Source organism: Amblyomma americanum, chromosome 4, assembly GCF_052857255.1.
Source record: "Amblyomma americanum isolate KBUSLIRL-KWMA chromosome 4, ASM5285725v1, whole genome shotgun sequence".
Taxonomy (NCBI): Eukaryota; Metazoa; Arthropoda; class Arachnida; order Ixodida; family Ixodidae; genus Amblyomma; species Amblyomma americanum.
This window is the reverse complement of record NC_135500.1, coordinates 113,128,939-113,147,806: the sequence shown is the minus strand read 5'-3', so window position 1 is coordinate 113,147,806 and position 18,868 is coordinate 113,128,939. Positions and strand designations below refer to the sequence as shown.

The 18,868-nt window shown below is 45.6% G+C and overlaps 1 protein-coding gene across 1 annotated transcript in view; it reads left to right on the top strand.

The window, feature by feature from the left end:
• Window positions 1-18,868, top strand: part of LOC144130311 (soluble guanylate cyclase 88E-like) — a 174,691-nt gene that overhangs the window by 140,824 nt on the left and 14,999 nt on the right. Inside the window, exon 9 of the mRNA XM_077664257.1 lies at window positions 3,285-3,431. Within this exon, the coding sequence (XP_077520383.1) occupies window positions 3,285-3,431 (147 nt within the window). The remainder of the gene's footprint in view (window positions 1-3,284; window positions 3,432-18,868) is intronic.

The following is an 18,868-nucleotide window of genomic DNA, read 5'->3' as shown; positions in this document are numbered from 1 at the left end:
AATGTTTCTTTTTTTAATATCTAGTGCCAATCAATTAGTTTTTTTTAAGAAAATTCGCCGGTGGGATCCGAACCCACGACCTCCGAATATCGCGTCCGGTGCTCTTACCAACTGAGCTACGGCGACGGCTGTCCAATCTGCACACTCGAAAAAGGCTGGTCCTCCAGCCGAAACGTCGTGAATTAAATCGTGTTATGTTTCTTCAATTTTTGGTGATTTTATATTATATTGACCAAATCAGCTGCCAGAAATCACTTTTGGTATATATATATATATATATATATATATATATATATATATATATATATATATATATATATATATATATATATATATATATATATATATATATATATATATATATATATATATATATATATATATATATATATATATATATGCACTCTGCCTCATCTCGCATGCGGAAGGTGCTGGGTTCGATCCCCAGTGCCACCGAGTATCCACCGGTGATACAATGGGTACAAGCTTTCCCCTGGCCTGGTGCTCGGCTAGTAAGGGCTGAAATGCTTGGAAAATGGGTCCTAATTGACCCCACCTTGAGTAATCGAAAAATACCTTGTGCCATGGCGCTCTTTGGCCATAGATGCCCTTGCGCCATAAAAATCCATAATCATCATCACTCTGCCTCGTACGAAAAAGAGCGTCGCTAGCGCAAGGCCGGATGAGGGAGCGAGATTTGACTGAGCTGCAAGTCTATATCTGAAAACGAGTTAACTCAGCGTGTCTTGGATTCGAGGAGAAAGCGCGAGACAAACGGCATCTCCGATTTTTGCCGAGGGTGAAATGGAACCAATATCTGAAGTTGTACCTCCACACACACATTGGTCTGGTATTTCAGCACCCAGATCGTCGACACAACAACCCCCGAAAAAGAAGGGGACTTCGATTGATAACAATCGATTCAAGGCCGACGAACCAGGATCTTCGATATTTACAGCGGTTTTCCTCTCCACACGACTTGACAGTGGCTGTCATGCCAGTATGTAAAAGGGCGCTGCGTCGCCATACAAATGCGCAAGAACGCTGTGGTTGCAAGTGGGAAGGCTGAGTTTTGCATTGGTGAGGTGAAGAAAACAAGGATAGGACTGAAATGGGATTGGCATTAAACATCGCTACATAGACGTGTTGTGTGCCAGGCGTATGCGCGAAAGATTTAGCTCGTTCATCAAGCAGCGCGTTGTTCGCTGCGGCACGCCATTGTAGTCTGTCTCGCAAAGAGAGAGAAACTGCAGGTTTCGATGGTTGAACCAAGGTAAAAAAAAACGTTTTTCTGTTCACTACCAAATATTTACACACCTGTGAAACGTTTCTTCTTTCAGAACAGTTTATAACCAATGGGGAAAGCATGGGATAGCTCAGTTGTAGCGCATCACTCTCACATGAAGGTGTACAGTGCTTTAAGCGCCGGAGATAGACCAGTTTTCCAATAGGCACGTGCATCTCCTCGGCAATTTCCACGTTAAATGAGCTGTCTAATGGTTGTAAAAATTGCCACTAGTTTGTGACCGGGCCTCTGCCCAGCTCAAGAGAAAGTAAAGAGCATATTTGTTGCTTAGTTGCGGAGCTGATTGCGGTATACGGGGCAGTACACTACACCGAGGCGACAATCTTAGTTCAAACCAGTTCTACTTCGCCTGTACTACTAATTCTATGCCACAAGTAGGATGTCGTGCAGTTGCAGCTGCGATATCCAGTTTCACACGAGCGCAGCCACATTTTAAGAGAAAGAGTAAAAATACACTGTCCTCTAGTACACTACATTTCATAAAAGGCAGTGCTATAGACGACAGCCTATTCTCTCGTTTTACTCCTCATATATGCAAGTCGTGTTTAGAGTGCACTCCTATTATAAAGGGACGGTGCCGATGGGCATGTTGGCCATCAGTAAAATACCGCACCACGCGGGGGCACGAATACAGCACTTTTTAAATCTGCAGAACTACTTTTCCAGGAGAAGTGTTAAGTGGGCTTTGTGGGTATAACTGAAAAACATCGGAATTTCCAATGTCAGGAAGTTGGTATGTGCACATTTCAGGAAGGGGGTGGTCGAACCCGTGAACGAGGCACAGAAAAGGCAACAGACGACAGTAGGTCATTACGACTAGAATACTCTTTTGCGTGTGTAGCTTACCGTTGCGTAGTGACGTGATCCCAAAGTCATGTAGAGAAGGTGATTCGCGGAAGAAAAGTATAAGAAACAAATTAAATGCCTTCTGGAGAGCCTCTTTGTCAGCAAACGTGACAGAGCATCCACCGTAACATCAACACTAACACGTGGATGAAGTTGCAGTGGCATATTTTGTGTACAGGCATGCACTAATGCAATACTCTTTTTTCTTAGAGGCGAGTAGTCCTGCTGCCCGTCCCTAACTGTTTCCTGTGCTTATTCATACTGAGTCCGGAAGGGCACAGAGCAGACCAGAGATTTACTTTGGCTAAGAATTTAAGTGTGCGCTCTCCAGCGTTTACAAAATCGGATGAAACAGTGGTGTGCATTTCGCGGGTCTGTCATGACCGCTTATCAAGATTATTCCGCGCAGTATGCCATCGCAGGGATTTGGATCGCGGGCTTGCGGAAATGGTCCTTGGGCACAATCATAGATAGTGTGTGCTTGAACGCGGACACTGTTGCACTTAGTGATAGTGCTGGATCACCATGGAAGATTTCACGGTGGATGTTGACAAGACCTAGCCATGTTCGCTTCAAACCGGCTACACTGAAAATTCTTGCCATTATTGTTTCACTTGCCTTCTTATGAAGATCGGACCAATCTAGAAGTGTCTAGTACCAATCTAGGTCCTCAGTTTAATATCGCAGTCTGGAGACAGTGGACGGTTCTTTGGAAAAATAAAACTGATAATTTTTAGAAATAAATGTGGCGAAGCGCTTCATCTAAAAAAAAACAACAGGTAAAAGATGTGCTGTAGTATTTACAGTTTCAGAAAGACATTCCAGTTCTTACGCTAATGAATTCAGGCTGCGTAGGAACAATGAAACGCTAAAGATGCATCAAACAAAATTGTTTTGCGGCTCAAACCTAACCCATGCCTAGACTAAGATGCGTGTTCCCAATATATATATTAGCGTCAGGGCGTGCAAGCGGACTTTGCCTTTCAATGGAAGCTATTTTTGTAGAATTTGTGCAGGGCGGAGCTGCATTTTTTGTTCCAGAAAAACAAAACTGCGGTGGGGAGAGCACTATCATTCCGATCTTGGTGTTTCGTTTACCCACGGGTGGGCGCTGCTTTCGCGTGGCACGCAGGAGCTGCAGAAGAGTCGCCAGCTGGAGGAGTCCATGCGCAAGCTGGACATCGAGATGAAGCGCACCGACGAGCTGCTCTACCAGATGATCCCCAAGACGGTGGCCGACCAGCTGCGCAGCGGAGAGACGTCGGTCAACACCTGCCAGGTGGGCTTCCTGTGGCCCGTTCCCTGAAATATTCATGACGTAACGAGGCGGGTAGAAAGTGACGTTTGTTCCTGAAAGATAACTGCTGCCGCGTCGCGGTGTGACAGTATGCGGCTTGTTGATTTTACACGCCGGGTTGTAGGACAGTAATAATTAATAATTGTTTTTTTGGGGAAAGGAAATGACGCAGTATCTGTCTCATATATCGTTGGACACCTGAACCGCGCCGTAAGGGAAGGAATAAAAGAGGGAGTGAAAGAAAAAAGGAAGAAAGCGGTGCCGTAGTGGAGGGCTCCGGAATAATTTCGACCACCTTGGGTTCTTTAACGTGCACTGACATTGCACAGCACATGGGCGCCTTGGCGTTTTTCTCCATAAAAAAAACAGCCGCCGCGGTTGGGTTCGAACCTGGGAACTCCGGATCAGCAGTCGAGCGCCCTAACCACTGAGCGACGGCGTAAAAATTATTAATAATAATAATAATAATAATAATAATAATAATAATAATAATAATAATAATAATAATAATAATAATAATAATAATAATAGGTTTTTTGGGGGGGAAGGAAATGGCGCAGTATCTGTCTCATATATCGTTGGACACCTGAACCGCGCCGTAATGGAAGAGATAAAGGAGGGAGTGAAAGAAGAAAGGAAGAGAGAGGTGCCGTAGTGGAGGGCTCCGGAATAATTTCGACCACCTGGGGATCTTTAACGTGCACTGATATCCCACAGCACCCGGGCGCCTTTAGCGTTTCGCCTGCAGCGAAATTAGGCCGCCGCGGTCGGGTTCGAAACCGGGCACTCCGGATCAGTAGATGACCACCCTACCACTGAGCCATCCCGGTGGGGCGGTTATCGGACGTCTATATTTTCCTTTAGGCCGCCGTCCTGCTACGTTTTCTAGTTCATTTTTAATTTTCTAGTCAATAGCTTTATTTAAGATTTCGTCTATTATCATCTGCCATTACGCATGGCGCCTTCTGGTGCGCATATTCCTTAGTGGATATCGTGGATTCTTCGTTTTTTCTACTTAGTAGGTACTGTCAATTGAATACGTTGATTTCAATTACTTGTAAGAGTTTAAATATTATTTTTGTTTGCTTTTCTACCTAAAATCAAAGTGTATGTTCTCCACAGTTCCTGTTAATTGTAATTAAGCCTTCAGCGAAACAAACATCGCATGATCAAGCCGCTGTTCTATTTTATTCCCTCTTGCTACGTGGCATTGTAACCTGGTGGCAGTATTAACCTTACGGTGTGAGGTCACTTATGAAACGCAGTATTTTTTTACATAATTCAACTGTTCAAATTTCATTTCATCAAAACACTGTTTTGTTTCTGAGTGAACTCCGAGAAAATTATGTTTATTATTCACACCGGTAAAAATATAAACCCAAGATTGTAACTCCCTGCGCATCTCGCGAATCCTAAATTTGAAGTAATAAAAACCTTATTTTAGCATTATTAGCTATTTCTCTTTTAATATGTTCCATTTCATGCTTTTGATTAATGTTTTTATTATGTATGTTTATTTTTTTAAATTGTATTCAGTAAATTTTACAAAAGCGACGCAAGAAGTTGGGACCACATTTTACGGTTATGCCAGGACACCAACATGTAGTTTGGTTCGTATTATGACATTTGCTATTTCAACAATAGCAGCAAAAGTAAATATAGCACCAAAGTAATTTGACTTGCGATGAATAAAATTGAAGTTATGATGGCTTGCGTCAGAATAATGTTTAGTACTTTTAAAAATAAAAGTTTCTTGAGTAGCTTTCCCATTTTGATTAGGCTAGAACAGCATCCTTAACGTTCTTCTACAGACAGACAACTAATGTTCTGTTTTTTCGGCGCTAAATATTTTTTTCCCTGAAAAGTGACCTCGTACCTTAAACTAATGTGATCTACAGCTGCTTTGGCCAAGCCTTGCATTAAATAAATAATTATAACTTTTGACATTGTTTTCGAGCGGTAGCGTCCGCTAAAACCTAAGTGAATATGTCTGCACCGAAACTTCTGATGTGGCTAAAGTACTGCGGGTCTCCGTGCCTCTCAGTACTTTAGCCACATCAGGGAACACAATGGAGGTCATAATTTTTTTTCTGGCTTGCATGCAAGCAAAGAGGAAAAATGAACCCGAAACTCCTGCTCTTTCATTAAAAAAAGAATAATTATTCATGGAAAGGAGCTGAAGAGGTTATGAGGTCAGTCTCATATTTAGGGCGCTCGGTTCTCGATAGCTCGGCGTAGGGAGCAAGGCGAGGGCAGATGTGGGTCACTGCTAGGAATCGTATGAATAAACTGCTCGGTACGGTAGAGAGTTTTCAGGGCGCACAAGAATGCACATTTAACGAGCAAAGCGTACGTGGCCTGACAGCTTCCTGGATAAAACATCGCCGGGAGATTTAAACGTTCGTTTACGGAGTACTATCACGTTGCTGCATGTGGACACAGCAAGAATTTACGCAGGGTGCTTAAGACCACTTGCGTGCTGTGAATGCAAGAGCATGCGCGGAGGGTGTTCGGCTAGAGTGATGGCGTACAGTTCTAACGCACTGGCCACCGAGTCTGATATGTTGTTGTTGTTTGCCTAAAAAAATGGCACATACCCACAAGGGGGATTGGCCATAACCAGGCGGTGACTATTTGCATTGCAGATTGCATGCGGCAAGCATGGGCTAGCCTAAAAAATTGGGGAAGTTGGCGCCACCTGAATGGAAGTTGATGAAGACGACGATACCCAAACCCATCGTGACAGACTTATTTAGCACCGATGACTTGTCACGGTGACATGTGGTGTGACCGGTGGCGGTGACTTGTACAGTCGCGGCCTGGTTATGGCCAATACCCCTTGTGAGTATGTGCCATGTCGTGAGGCAAACAACAACTACAGCAACAACAACAACTTGTCTAGCGCGTCACATGTGGTGCGGTGATGGCGTACTACTATAATACAATGGCTAGCGAAGCTCATTTCATTGCGCCGGCCTGCGTTCGAAACCGACTTAGGTATAAGTTTTATTAAAGAAAGTGATTTTTCTTGCTTGATGATGTAAGCACTGCCGATTACGTCATGAGGTCACGTGGATTTTCAGACCGTCTGTCGAGGACAACGACAACGCCAGATTTTCCGCCCCATGAGCTATATAATCCTTTCGGAATAATAATCTGTAATTTCAGGTGCGTCGGTTTGTTTTGTTGTAGGATTAGGCCAGAAAAGTTGCCAAATATATATAGACTGATGCAGCTGGGCTTGCTGATGACATCGTTTTACTTCTACGCACTAGTGACTTGCAGAGAGCGCCGTACTTTCTGGGCTGGAACTGCCGTGCATGAAGCTTCCGACACCCTTTCCTCTCAGTTCATTGCTGCCGTCCATCGAGAAGAACTCGCAGGCAGCGCAACAGTGTTGGATAGGCTTAAACGCGGCGAGCAAATCATTTTCGACGCTGATGGCAACAGAAGCGCCTTTGAACGTGGAAACAGTGCTCAGGATCTGATGGCGCCTGCTTGTCGGGAAGCGTCCCGCAGGTCGGTTCACCGTTCTGTTGACGCACTTAAAGCGACCGCAGCCCTGACCCGTCGCGAGCCGCGTCTGAAGTGGTCGCGTGGGGACACCGGAAGACGGCAGCGACGCGCGGACGGTTGGGGGCTTTTAAGCCGCAGGCGCGCTGCGCTTTCGGTGGCGGTTTAATGCAGGCTTTTTCAGCGGTGCGTGTACGTGACCTTGCGTGGAGAGTTCAATATCGCGGCCAAGTCCGGCCAGGCAACTTTGCGTATGGGAGGTGCGAGCGTTTTCGATTGCACACCGTCGTGGCAGACGCGGCATGCTGGCGTGGGCTGCAATGTATAGTTTTTTTTTGTTACACCATTCTCCTCGATGAAAGGTTTCCTCTTGCCTAAGTGGGTACTAGCATGGCGCTAGCTCTCTGGCTGACATTTCCCTGCCCGCAGACGTCCGAGAAGCTCCGATTCGAACGTGTTACTGGGGGACCGTCTATTGCAGAGGTGTTAATAGTTTCTCGGCACGCGACTAGACTAGAAGTGTGCTCCGTTTCCAATGGTGACGAGCAATAAGATAGATTATCATTAATGCCATAGCATTTATGTGGTCTTATCATAAAAAACTTCCGGCTTCTCTGTCACGAAACTCCCTGATTGGTACCGAGAGGTCACGTCACTTTCGCTACTTACTTTGGCTGGTGGAAACCTGCCCACCATTGCCAAATTCACTGCAAATGCTACCAGCCCACCGTGGCGCTACGCATCAGCCATATGGGGAGCTCGGGAAGACCCGAGCACTTACAAGCTTCATCGGCGGCTATGCTTGAAAGAGCTACCGGCCAGGGCAGTGCCGCATTGGTTAACCGCTGCACCACTGCGCCAGAAGTGGTATGAGCGCTCTCGCGATATGTGGGTGCGATTGAGAGGGCCGCAACGTCAACACCACGGCACCATCTGTGGAGCAATCATAAGTCCCTCTATATACAAAATCTAAGGACTCTCAAAATTTGGTACTTGGCCCACAGCCCAGATGATAGTAGATTAGGTGGATTAGTTGACCGGATGAGTATAATCTCGTGAGGTAATCTAAGAAAAGGTACTCGAATATTCGAGAGGGTGATGACTCACGCATACCATATATTGCTAATGGAACCAGTTCCAGCCGGTGTTTTGGCGGAAAAATTGTGAGAAAGACATTCGAAATTTGTTGTAGAGATTATAGTATGTAACCTAAATGCTATCACATTTTCTTCTTCAAGATTGTGGTTATGAAGGCTGTCAAGTTTTCTTGAGAGTGAACCACTATTTTTCTGCAAACCTGCACTGCTGTCGCATTGGTTTTCGTTCGGGGCCAGAGGAAGCACGTCAAGCTCATCGTGCGACATTTTTTCCCCACCTCCGCCACCATAACGGCCCACGAACGTACCCTTAGGGGACACTTGATGCGACTGCTCAGAATTTTTGTAGGCATTGTGAATTGAAACAAACTGGAAGCGATTAGTAGGAAATTGCTTGATGCATTCAAGTGCAATGGGAATCAAAATTAACTTAAAATTAGTTGCTTGGCGAGTTGGCATTTCATGCTTACATGCACAGCGCAAAGACGAGCACGGACACGAGGGGAGACACCACAAGGCGCCGACTTCAACAACGTTTACTGCTGCGCGCAGCGAATACATGTAGAGTACAGCGGGCATGCGCAGCAACGAAAAGGAAAGTCATGTAAGACTGGTAGCAGCGCCAAACCGCAAGGGAACACATCATCATAGGTACAAGAAGAAAACATAAAGCTAAAAGCTAAAAGGCAGGACGCAAACAAGAATAAAAAACATAATACTCTAGTTGGAAATTTCTAAGGCACCAAGCTCCGTATCACTTAACAACACCGATGGGGTGCTGAGACAGTAATCTCCTCTTTCTGCAATCTCACCAACCCCAGCTATCTCCCTTGCTGTTTTGCTGACGTACTTATGATGGATTGCTGTTCTTCCCAAAAAGGGACCACGTTCTTTACACAGCTGGCGATCACGGCAGTGCATGCTTAGATCACGGGATGCTCCGATGACGCTATTGCTGTGTTCCATGAGCCTCTCGTTGAGACATCATCCCGTTTGGCCAATGCAGGCTCGGCCACAGGGCAAAGGTATAGAGTAGACTACGTTTTTCGCGCACTCTACAAATGGTTGCCTGTGCCTAACAGTGCAGGAATTGCTCACAGTAACGGTGGAATTCACCTTCTTGCACAGCTTTGATAGCTTCTCTGGTGCGGAAAACACCACATGCACACCTGTTCTTTTCCCCATTTTATTGAGCTGGTGGGCGATGGTGTGCATGTACGGTAGTACTGCCACATTTTTCTTCGAATTTGTGTCAGTCCCAACGGTGTCCGGCACTACTTCCCTGCTTTCTTTGAGCATGTTCTCGGCGACCGATAACAAGAGTGTACATGGGTAGCGAGAGCCCCCTCAACCTGGTCATCTGGCTAGAGAACGCAGAATCTAGTCGATGCTCACACGATTTCGTGAAGGCACTGCAAAAGCAAGACTTTACAATTGCTCGTTTAACTAGTTTTGAGTGAGCTGAACCAAAAGGAAGAACAGTCTTGCTTCCTCGCGGTTCATAAGCCCAACACACATGGTCAACGAAAAAATAAATGCCCAGATCAAGAAATCTGATGAATTTGTTCACAATCACATCATGCGTCAGGTTTAGCGGTTGAAGGCATTCGGAAAACATAGACAAGATACTGAACATACTAGCATGATCGGACAAATCTTGTGCGTTGGTAAAAACGAGTGAGTCATCAACATATCTGAAAACGCCTGCAACACTGGACCCTTCACTTCTGCGTTTCAACTCTCGGTCCCGTTCTGCTAGAAAAATATCGCTCAAAACAGGAGCAACACAAGAGCCAATGCATATTCCGTTTTTTTTTTGAGTGACGATGTTACCTTCCCAAATTGCGAATGTAGACTTCAGGTAAGTTGAAAGCAATTTCCAGAAAGTTATCGACGGATAAACCACTACTGTTCTGAAACAAAATCACTCCGTAGCTGTCAGTGCAGTTCCTGACACTGATCAATAGATGGTCCAGCGGAATAGAATAATAAAGGTCTTTAATGTCGACTGAGAAAGCCGACAGGTTCGCCTTGGACCTTTCCTTAAGAAATGAGGTAACCTCGTCAGAGTTCTTCACCTTGATAGGGCCGTCAATTGTAAGACCATTTAAATTTTGCTGCAGAAACCTTGCAAGCGACTTCTGCCATGTCCCATTTTCACAGATAATTACCCGCTGCTGGCAGTCCACTTTATTAGTTTTTGCAGCGAAGAAAAGTTCCAAGCCGACCTTTTCCACCTTGTCTATAGACTTAAAAAGCTTATCCAAATTCATGGAGCTGCATAATCTTTTTGCCGCACTTTGTACAGGCTCCAGACGTACCTCATTTCTTCTATCGAACACCGAGAACATCGCTTCCGCTGCTTTCGCTTTATACGTGACCCCCGAAAGCACCACAAAGCCTCCTCCCTTGTCGGCGGTTAGAAGCGCTAAAGAATTATCCCGCAAATAAGAGACAGTTCTCTGGATGGGCAATCTATGATATTGGACTTTACAAAGAGAGACAATGTCTACACCCTCCGAAAGGCATTTCCCACTCTCCGAGACAGGGGAAAGACGACACCTGCCTCACCGTGGCCTCCTCTGCTGTCTTCCTAGGCTCCACGGCGAACTTGGGTGCGCAGCTGAGCACATGTCGCACATAGGACGGTAGCTGGACTTCACCGACGATGTGGACAGTGTTTCCGTGAACCGGTACCATTGGTGGAAGCATCCGGCGAAGCGTAAGAAGCGCTTGCTGCCATAGAAATTCCGTTGCCCTGTCAAATTCGAGGTAAAGTTCGAGCCAAAGAAAGGCAGCGCTCGCAGGGCTCACGCCAGAGCCAGCCCACAGCCGAGGATGGTCTTTGAGGAGTTGAGGAGACGGGCTTGTCACTGCCATTCTGAGCGCAAGAGTTTGCACATCCTAGTGCTATGGTTATTCGGCGGTGCCACAAGATCGGGAGGGGTTATCCTGTAGCGGATGCAGAAACCGAGTGACCTGGCCTTGCACGAGGCCACCGCACCAAAGAAACAATGCGACATTGGTCGCTGAGAGAGACAGAGCCCTGAGAAAAAAAAGGTAAAAGAAGGTAAAAAAAATATTTAGGTTAATGTTTTTTTTTCTTGTACCTATGATGATGTGTTCCCTTGCGGTTTGGCGCTGCTACCAGTCTTACATGACTTTCCTTTTCGTTGCTGCGCATGCCCGCTGTACTCTACATGTATTCGCTGCGCGCAGCAGTAAACGTCGTGGAAGTCGGCCCTTTGTAGTGTCTCCCCTCTTCTCCGTGTTCATCTTTGCGCTGTGAATGTAAGCATCAAAATTAAAATAAGGATCCTTCAGGAACAAACCATGACCAAGAGCTTTTCCAGGTGCTTTCACGAGATCACGAAAAATGCGTTAGTTTCCCCATAATTTGGGAGCTGGTTATGCATATCATGAAGAAAAACGGCCAGCTGAGTTTCACACAATGTGCACTTATAAAATTCATATTGTAACAGATGAGAAAAAATTATTTTATCCTATAATTTTTGAGTAGAGAATGACCTGCATGTCCCATGAGTTTTTGGGGCACACCGGTCAGGTATATGGGGTGATAATTAGCATGAGATTTTTTAAAACCCAATTTGTGTATTGGAAAGACTTTGAGGTGTCAACAAGCGGAGCCGTCAGAGAGATTAAAAACCCAAACATTTAAAAGAAGAGCAAATAAAATGAAACAGCACGGGTTGGCGTGCCCTTCTCAAAGCCGCTACTACACACACTGTTATATGCATGCACTAGTGGTGCGATTTTGCTGCAACGGTATTGTAGATATTACCAGTCCTAAAAATTGACTCTGAATCGAGGAGTTTAATGAACCGCTTTTCAAGAATTCATTGCAGAGGAATGGATCACTTTCACACCTGTGAAGCCAGCTTCATCTGAATGTTGGATGCCCTACTAATGGCGCAAGAGCAGATTTTAAAACAGAACGTATGCGCGCCGATTGTGTGTATTAAGTGAGATAAGTGACAAGACGTTCTGAACCTGCGAAGGAGTAACATGTGTGTTAAGCATTTTATCTTCGCTTTACTGGCGGCACGCGCAACGTGAGGAAGCGAAATTACTGTATTGTGAAAGGGGTGCGCTAAAGTGCTGGTAGCCACTGCTGGTGGTTCGGGTGTACACTCACGTACTGAAAGAAAGAAGACAAAAAAAAACTGGCCCCACTTTAGCTTTCATCAAGACGTGCTTAATACTTTCCATTCGGCTTTCAGGAGCTGCATCTACCAGGGCACCCGTAGCAGTGGTGCTAAGTGGCACAGAGAAAGGGCAGGTTATGAGAAAAGGAAAGACAAAGTGACTTTGTTACTCTTGGTGTACAACCGAAGCACACTAGGATGAAAGGAATGGAGGAAATGAAAGGATCGGGATGGAAAGAAGGAGGAGGAGAAGAAAATTTTATTGCACCTTGCGGTTTTTCGGCACCTTCAGAGATGTTCTTTCGTTGGTTGTAACCCCAGGAGTCTTCTCTGTCGAGCTCTTATAATTTTTAATCAATGGTCGTTTACCCTCAGTCCAGGGGTCCGCTGGCCACTGCCGCCCGTTGAGCTCGCTGTACCAAACCTTGTTGGTCTTTACTGCGGTCACTGGACAGCAGTCTCTCCCATTGCTCAGCATTCGGGTTTTGTATTTTGGGGACCACGTCTGCTTATTGACAGGCCAATGTGATGATATATAGTGGGGACTTTTCGTCGCACCAGGAACATTTGTCCGCGTATAGCGTAAGGTGCATTATTTCAGGATCATCCCGCGCATACTCTTAGAGCGTGCATAGGTGCGTCGAATTTATACATTATGCGGACCGTGCTGCGGTAACTCCACACGCGAATGCTCAGTGCAAAGGCCCCTTTGGCCATGAACTTAGCTGGGTCCGACAAAATTCTCCCAGTAGAGTGGACGTTAAACAAACGCGAAGGGACGGCTAGCCGACCTGTTCAGCAGGCTCGCGAGCGCGTGAAAACAACTTCACTGGACGGGAAGCCTTGGCATTTCGCTCGTAGCATATGCTGCGCTCCGAACAAGTTGTGTGAGGGGGTACAAATCAACACCTCTGTCGAGGGTATCAGCAGCGAGGCCCGGTCATTCCGCTTGTATGGATAAGCAGCTGGCGGGCTGCATCGAAATGTGCGCGGCAATGCGGTTCGCTTCCTAATTTAAGGTGGATCTCTCCTAAAGTTAATCAATAAAACATAGTCACAGCACTCAATGGCTAAAGGAACGCTTAAAAACGATCCCATCTTCGATGAAAGGACAAAGAATTCTGGCGTGCTACGTAAAAAAACGGCAGCAATCGAGAAACATGAAACTGCCTCACAACCCCACAGCCTCAATCTTGTCGTTGCGTTAGGACTTTTTCATGTAATCGGTTCAAACCACGCTGGCGAGTTCAATAGTTTTCATGCATTACAGTTGTGTGGTTACATTCGTATAGTATGCCTGCCTTTTTGCTGGTGGGCATGGCACTTCTCGTCTCTCACCGTGTAGTAGCTATAGGCTCATGACTTTATGCACTTAATTTTAATCCTTGTACACTTCAATTCCTATTTTGTTTAATTTTACATTACGCATCCATCGTGACAGCACTGCGACTGACGGAGCACGAATTTGGTTAGCCTTCTGCAGAGCGTTCTGAGAGAAAAAGAATTTACTCTGGCACTGTAATTGGGGGATAGCCATTCAGATGAGAATCAATACCGCTTATGATGATATAGGCGCATACTGTATTGAAATAAAAGCGTTCTTAGTTGATTATTTGCCCGACATATTTTTATTTTCCTGTGCATGCTTGCCTATAAATGCGACAGCAGCTTCTGAAATCAGCGCGACCACGCCAGGAAGTAATTAAAGGGCATTACGCGTGGGGCAGTACTGTGACGTCCCGCGTTCTTAGTGTGCTGTCCCATGCTGTACACCTTTTTTAAAGCTAAAGCTTTACTGGCCGCGAACTTGCGATTTCGCCGTGGCGGTGCTCCGAGGAGGCACATGACGTAACAATGGAGCCGAACCGGTCTGGCCGAGCCGGTGGCTGCTGGCGCACTCGGCGCGAAATAGAGACGTGCTCCAAGTCTCCGCCAGTGCGGTTAGAGTGCGCCGAAGCCGCCGAACGCGTCGGCGTTCAAGCACAGTTGGAGTATAGAGGGTTTCGCTTTGGCCGACGTGACGTCGCCGTGCAGCGCGTGAGCGCGCGTTACGCCGGGGTACAAACGCTCCTTAACAGTGTCCGCGCTTAACCGCAAACCAACGTATTCGGTGGCGGCATCTATGGGAGCCACTGGAACCCCCCGCACACTCACTGAATAAAAAAAATCTGTGCTGAGGCTCGGAATGGAACTTGAGGCGGAGACGCTACCACTCCGCCACGACAGCTCAAGCTTTAACCATGAATAAAGACGCATCTAGTGAATGCAATCTTCCGATACAGAAGTCTCCGTGCTTTCGCTACCTATGTCCTGGCCTAACCGAGCTAGGCCATCAGCATTTTTTTTTGTTTTAAACGCCAGAAGTGGTCTCGCAAGGAGATAGCCTTTAGCCGAAGGCAACTTTGCGAAACTGATGGAAGCATATGAATTTTGACTGGTGAGACTATTTAGGTTCGTTATGTGGAAGGTATTACGAATACTCAAGAGCCATAGTAAATATTTCAGATTACACTCACCCACAGATGCAGTCTTCGAGTTCAGCAAACAAGAAAACGAAAAGCTAAACACTGCAGGTGAACCTCTTGAAAGCACTTCGGACGTAGAAAGAATACCTAGGTAACTTGATCGAGTATGTTGTATGTTGTGGGGTATGAATACGGCTGTACTACTACACTTCTTGTGAGTAATGCTACAGCCGCCACAAAGACCTTTCGAACCTGAGGGACTGCGGAATAAGGAACTCAGAGGCGCACATCTCTGGACGGCTGCATTCAGTTATGCGCCAGGCATTAAGAGAGAGAGAGAGAGGGAGAGAGTGATAAATTGTTTAATGAAAAAACATAGAATTTTGCCGGCGTTTAAATGCTGGCAAGCTACGCTGTGCAGGGAAGGGAATTGGGAGATAAAGGCAGAAAGAGAGCGGTGCCGAAAAAAGTAAAATAAAAGTAAATAAAAGAAAGCCCGGCATTAACCAGGCTGTTTTTGTGAGTGTAAACTATAGCCTTTCGTCGATCTATCCCAAACTATGTGGAGTAAAAATGATAAACATCAGCTCCGAATATCGGCAAATGATGTAGCGATCACCACAAGACGCACAGCGCGTGAATCGTAACTGCTTTTTTTACAACTTTATGTGGGGTGAATTTTGAGAGTGAGTAGTAAAAGTTGGCTCTACAGCAGTCGTAATAAAAGCTTTGGCACCAAAATTTGGAAGCAATCTTAAAGATAGATTCAGCTGGCGTTAGAGCTCGAAATTAGTTTAAAATTTAGTTTAGTATTTTTATTTTTATTTTTCTACTAATTTACCCTTTTCTTAATATCTAGAATACGCAGAGTGTAGCAATTTATTACGAAAGTAGGATGTAATGCTTTGCACAAGTGAAACTAAAATTATGCGCTTTCAACAAAAAAATTATATTTGTAAGGTTTTTGGTTTTTCGATGCGAAAAAATTGCCAGATATGAATTTTTTTTTACTCAGAGAAACAAATACACCTACGCTATCCTTTCTTGTTCCAGTTATGCAAATTAAATTAATCAACATCTGTGAAACATTTTCTTTTCTTATGCCTTATAGTTACAGAGAAAAAGGTACACAAACCTCCAGAAAATGTTCTTTTGAGAAAAAAGACTAAAGTCTCTGAAAACTGTTTTATTTACCACAACTTACTCTGACAGAAGTCCTAAACGATGAGCCTTAGTGGCTGAGAAATTCACTACGAACAACATGAAATTCGAAACCGAAACCAGAAGCTGTGTTTCGGACCAAGAACTCTAGAGCATTCAATTTTTGCAAGCATCCGTAACGAAGAGACCACATCGAGGTGCACCCACGTTTAAGGTCGACGTGACGGGAGGAACAGGACAACATTATTTCTGAAATCACGAATACCCAAGCATAATATATTTTCTCAAAGATAAAGAAATCCTGTATTAGACGATCGCAAAATCTCCAAACCGAATTTTCTTACAAAACAAAGTCGCACCCCACCTTAAGAGAAGCGCTTTAGTCGTAAGAGCAGGAATGTGGTCTGATGGAGTGTGTCGCGAATTGGCAAGGTGCCCCCGACTTTCCGAAGGGGGACGTTATCGCGTGCAGGTTCACACAAGAAAACGAACAAATCAAACAAAACAAAATAGAATGAAGCCGTATTTATAATTTAAAGGAAAAGAGGCGATATGAAATCGAAACGAAAACAGGAAAAACACGGACCCAACACGCGTACAACACTACAGAATAAAGGAAAGAGTTCACCAGGTACTGAGCGACCAAGGTGAGGCGGGGATGCCTTGCAGACAGGGCGAACGCGGGTCGTTGTAGTGTGACGCGTCGCTGGCGTTGCGTCGAAGCAATCGGCGGAAGGGAAAAAGGTGGTAGTAGCACTGGAGAGGACTGTAGGAAGACGCCGCTGGTATCCCGTCAACAGCTCGAAGAACTTGGCAGCAGCAGCAGAAGCGTGGCAAGGTCTCGTCGACGGCACCACAAAATGCCGGAAGTTTAATGCAAGCTATCCAAGGGTGCCTTTCGGCAGCGCGGACCCTCAGTCGATTGGCTGCCACCTCCACACTTGCAAGGAACGCAGGAGGCTTGCGTCGGTGATCAAAGGGAGGTCCACGGCAGCACGGACCCATGGTGCGACGGCTGCCACCTCCACGCTTGATTGACGCAACCTCCGCTGCGCTGTCTTCCTTAACACCTCGGTTTTCTGACACGTCAGCTCTCCGCTCTTCGTGCTCGCCACGTTTTTTTTCGCCGTCGACTCGCACACACCATTCACACGCGCACACGCGCAGCGCTCCGCGGTCCGACGCACCACTGTGGACGCACCGCGTTCGAAAATCCCCCGACGATTTCGTGTGCATGTCACAGAGTGTTCACAAATTTTCAGTCGATGTGCACTGCTGTGATGCTTGCAGGATCAGAAACACAACGGTGTCAGACAAAGCAGGACTTCTCAGTGGTTTTATTTCGATCGCCTAAACACTTTTGTGTTGGGTGACATGAAGGAAAAAAAAGCAAGCATAGATCATATTAATTGTTCACCGAAGAAATAAATGATTGGATGCAAGAGAGGAAAATTCGAAATTGATGAATTTCATAATGTACTGCAGTAGTAGTCTAGTAGAATCACTTAACAGTGCTTCAAAGATAGAAATGAAACGGCCGAAAATTCACGCTTTGCTCCAAGTTGCCGTTTTGAGGTATAAATGTAATTTCAGCCCTATAACCTGCGTACAAAGAAGAGCGTCATACCATGTTTTTTCTTCTCCTGAAGAGACTGACAAATACATGCGAGAAACAAGCATACGTGGAAAAAAAACTGCGGCAACTGGGTATGCATGTTGCAGTATAATTCATTCACACATAGCTGCTTAAAGAACTACGCGTGAAGCGATACACACAAAACGAAATGGGTTCTCTCGGGGCCCCGATTTTGTGGCCAGCGATGGGCATCTACCAGGGAAGTGCTCATTGTTAGCCTTAAAGATGTAGAGTGTCTAAAATATAAAATACTCACTTCTATTCAATTCTCACTTGACTCCTTTGCTGCTTTCGAAGATGAATGAGAATCGCACTTTAGAGATACAATACCAACAAGGTTAGGCAATGCTGGAAGCTCACGCCTATAGGGCTGCTGTGTGCGATGATATCTCGCGCACCTAGTGGGTAAACTCCGAAGCAACTAAGGCTTAGCAGTCATCTGTCTCGAATATAGGCATAAAATGTACACTTTCGGACAGGACAAATGAACCACTCTTCAGCGGTCAAAGTCTGTTGATGCGTTAACTAAATGGAGGTAATGGTAGGCTTAGAATTTGGGTAAAGTAAATACCGCTTGTGCGCTCGTGCATGAAATCACCACATGTTTTTATTTCCATTACGCAACGCGAAGGATGAGTTTGGACGCCCAAGCGTGAAGATATACTATTCCGTCGACAACTGTAGGTGCAGGTCGTACGTTATTTATTATTATTAGAGGGTGTGAGGAGTGTTGACATTAAAATGAAAACGGCTATCATAACGATCAAAATTTTAATTGCCGGTAGTTCTATATCGCCGGCCAAAACTCTCACAAATACCCAGGAATCATAGGGCACACGTTCTCTACAGCCACCTGGCGTTGGCTGTGCCCGGTGTCGGCACATCCGCAACTCCATGTACCCTGCCTCCAATGATCAATCAGGACAAGAATGTTGATGCTTGTACATTTTGAACCTTCTGGCTTCTCCTGGCGATCCCAGATAAGATTATTCGCTCGAAGAGAAGGGGAAGAGGGAAGAGAAAGGCTTCTGGTTTGTGATGATGAGTTGTGAAGTGAGAGCAGAATATCTGCACACGTTTGTTAGCATCAAAATTGCGAGTCGAGGCCTGTGTCGTTCAAGATACGTCGAAACGGCCGGGAACTTGCTCAGTGCAGTGCCTAGTATGCGCATAATATGTGGAAAATTTTCGTACGCCCACTTTTTGTTGGTGTGTAGTTTCCCTATCATACAGTATATCAAACTGTGTTTGATTTATGGCTGACAGTTTGAAGAAATTTTCCAGCCTGTTCAAAGCTTTTCATGCGCAAGAGCGGTAGGAGCGCCACCTGCACGTGCACAGAATCGCACTCACTTGACTGTTTTTTTTGCGCACAGCGGTC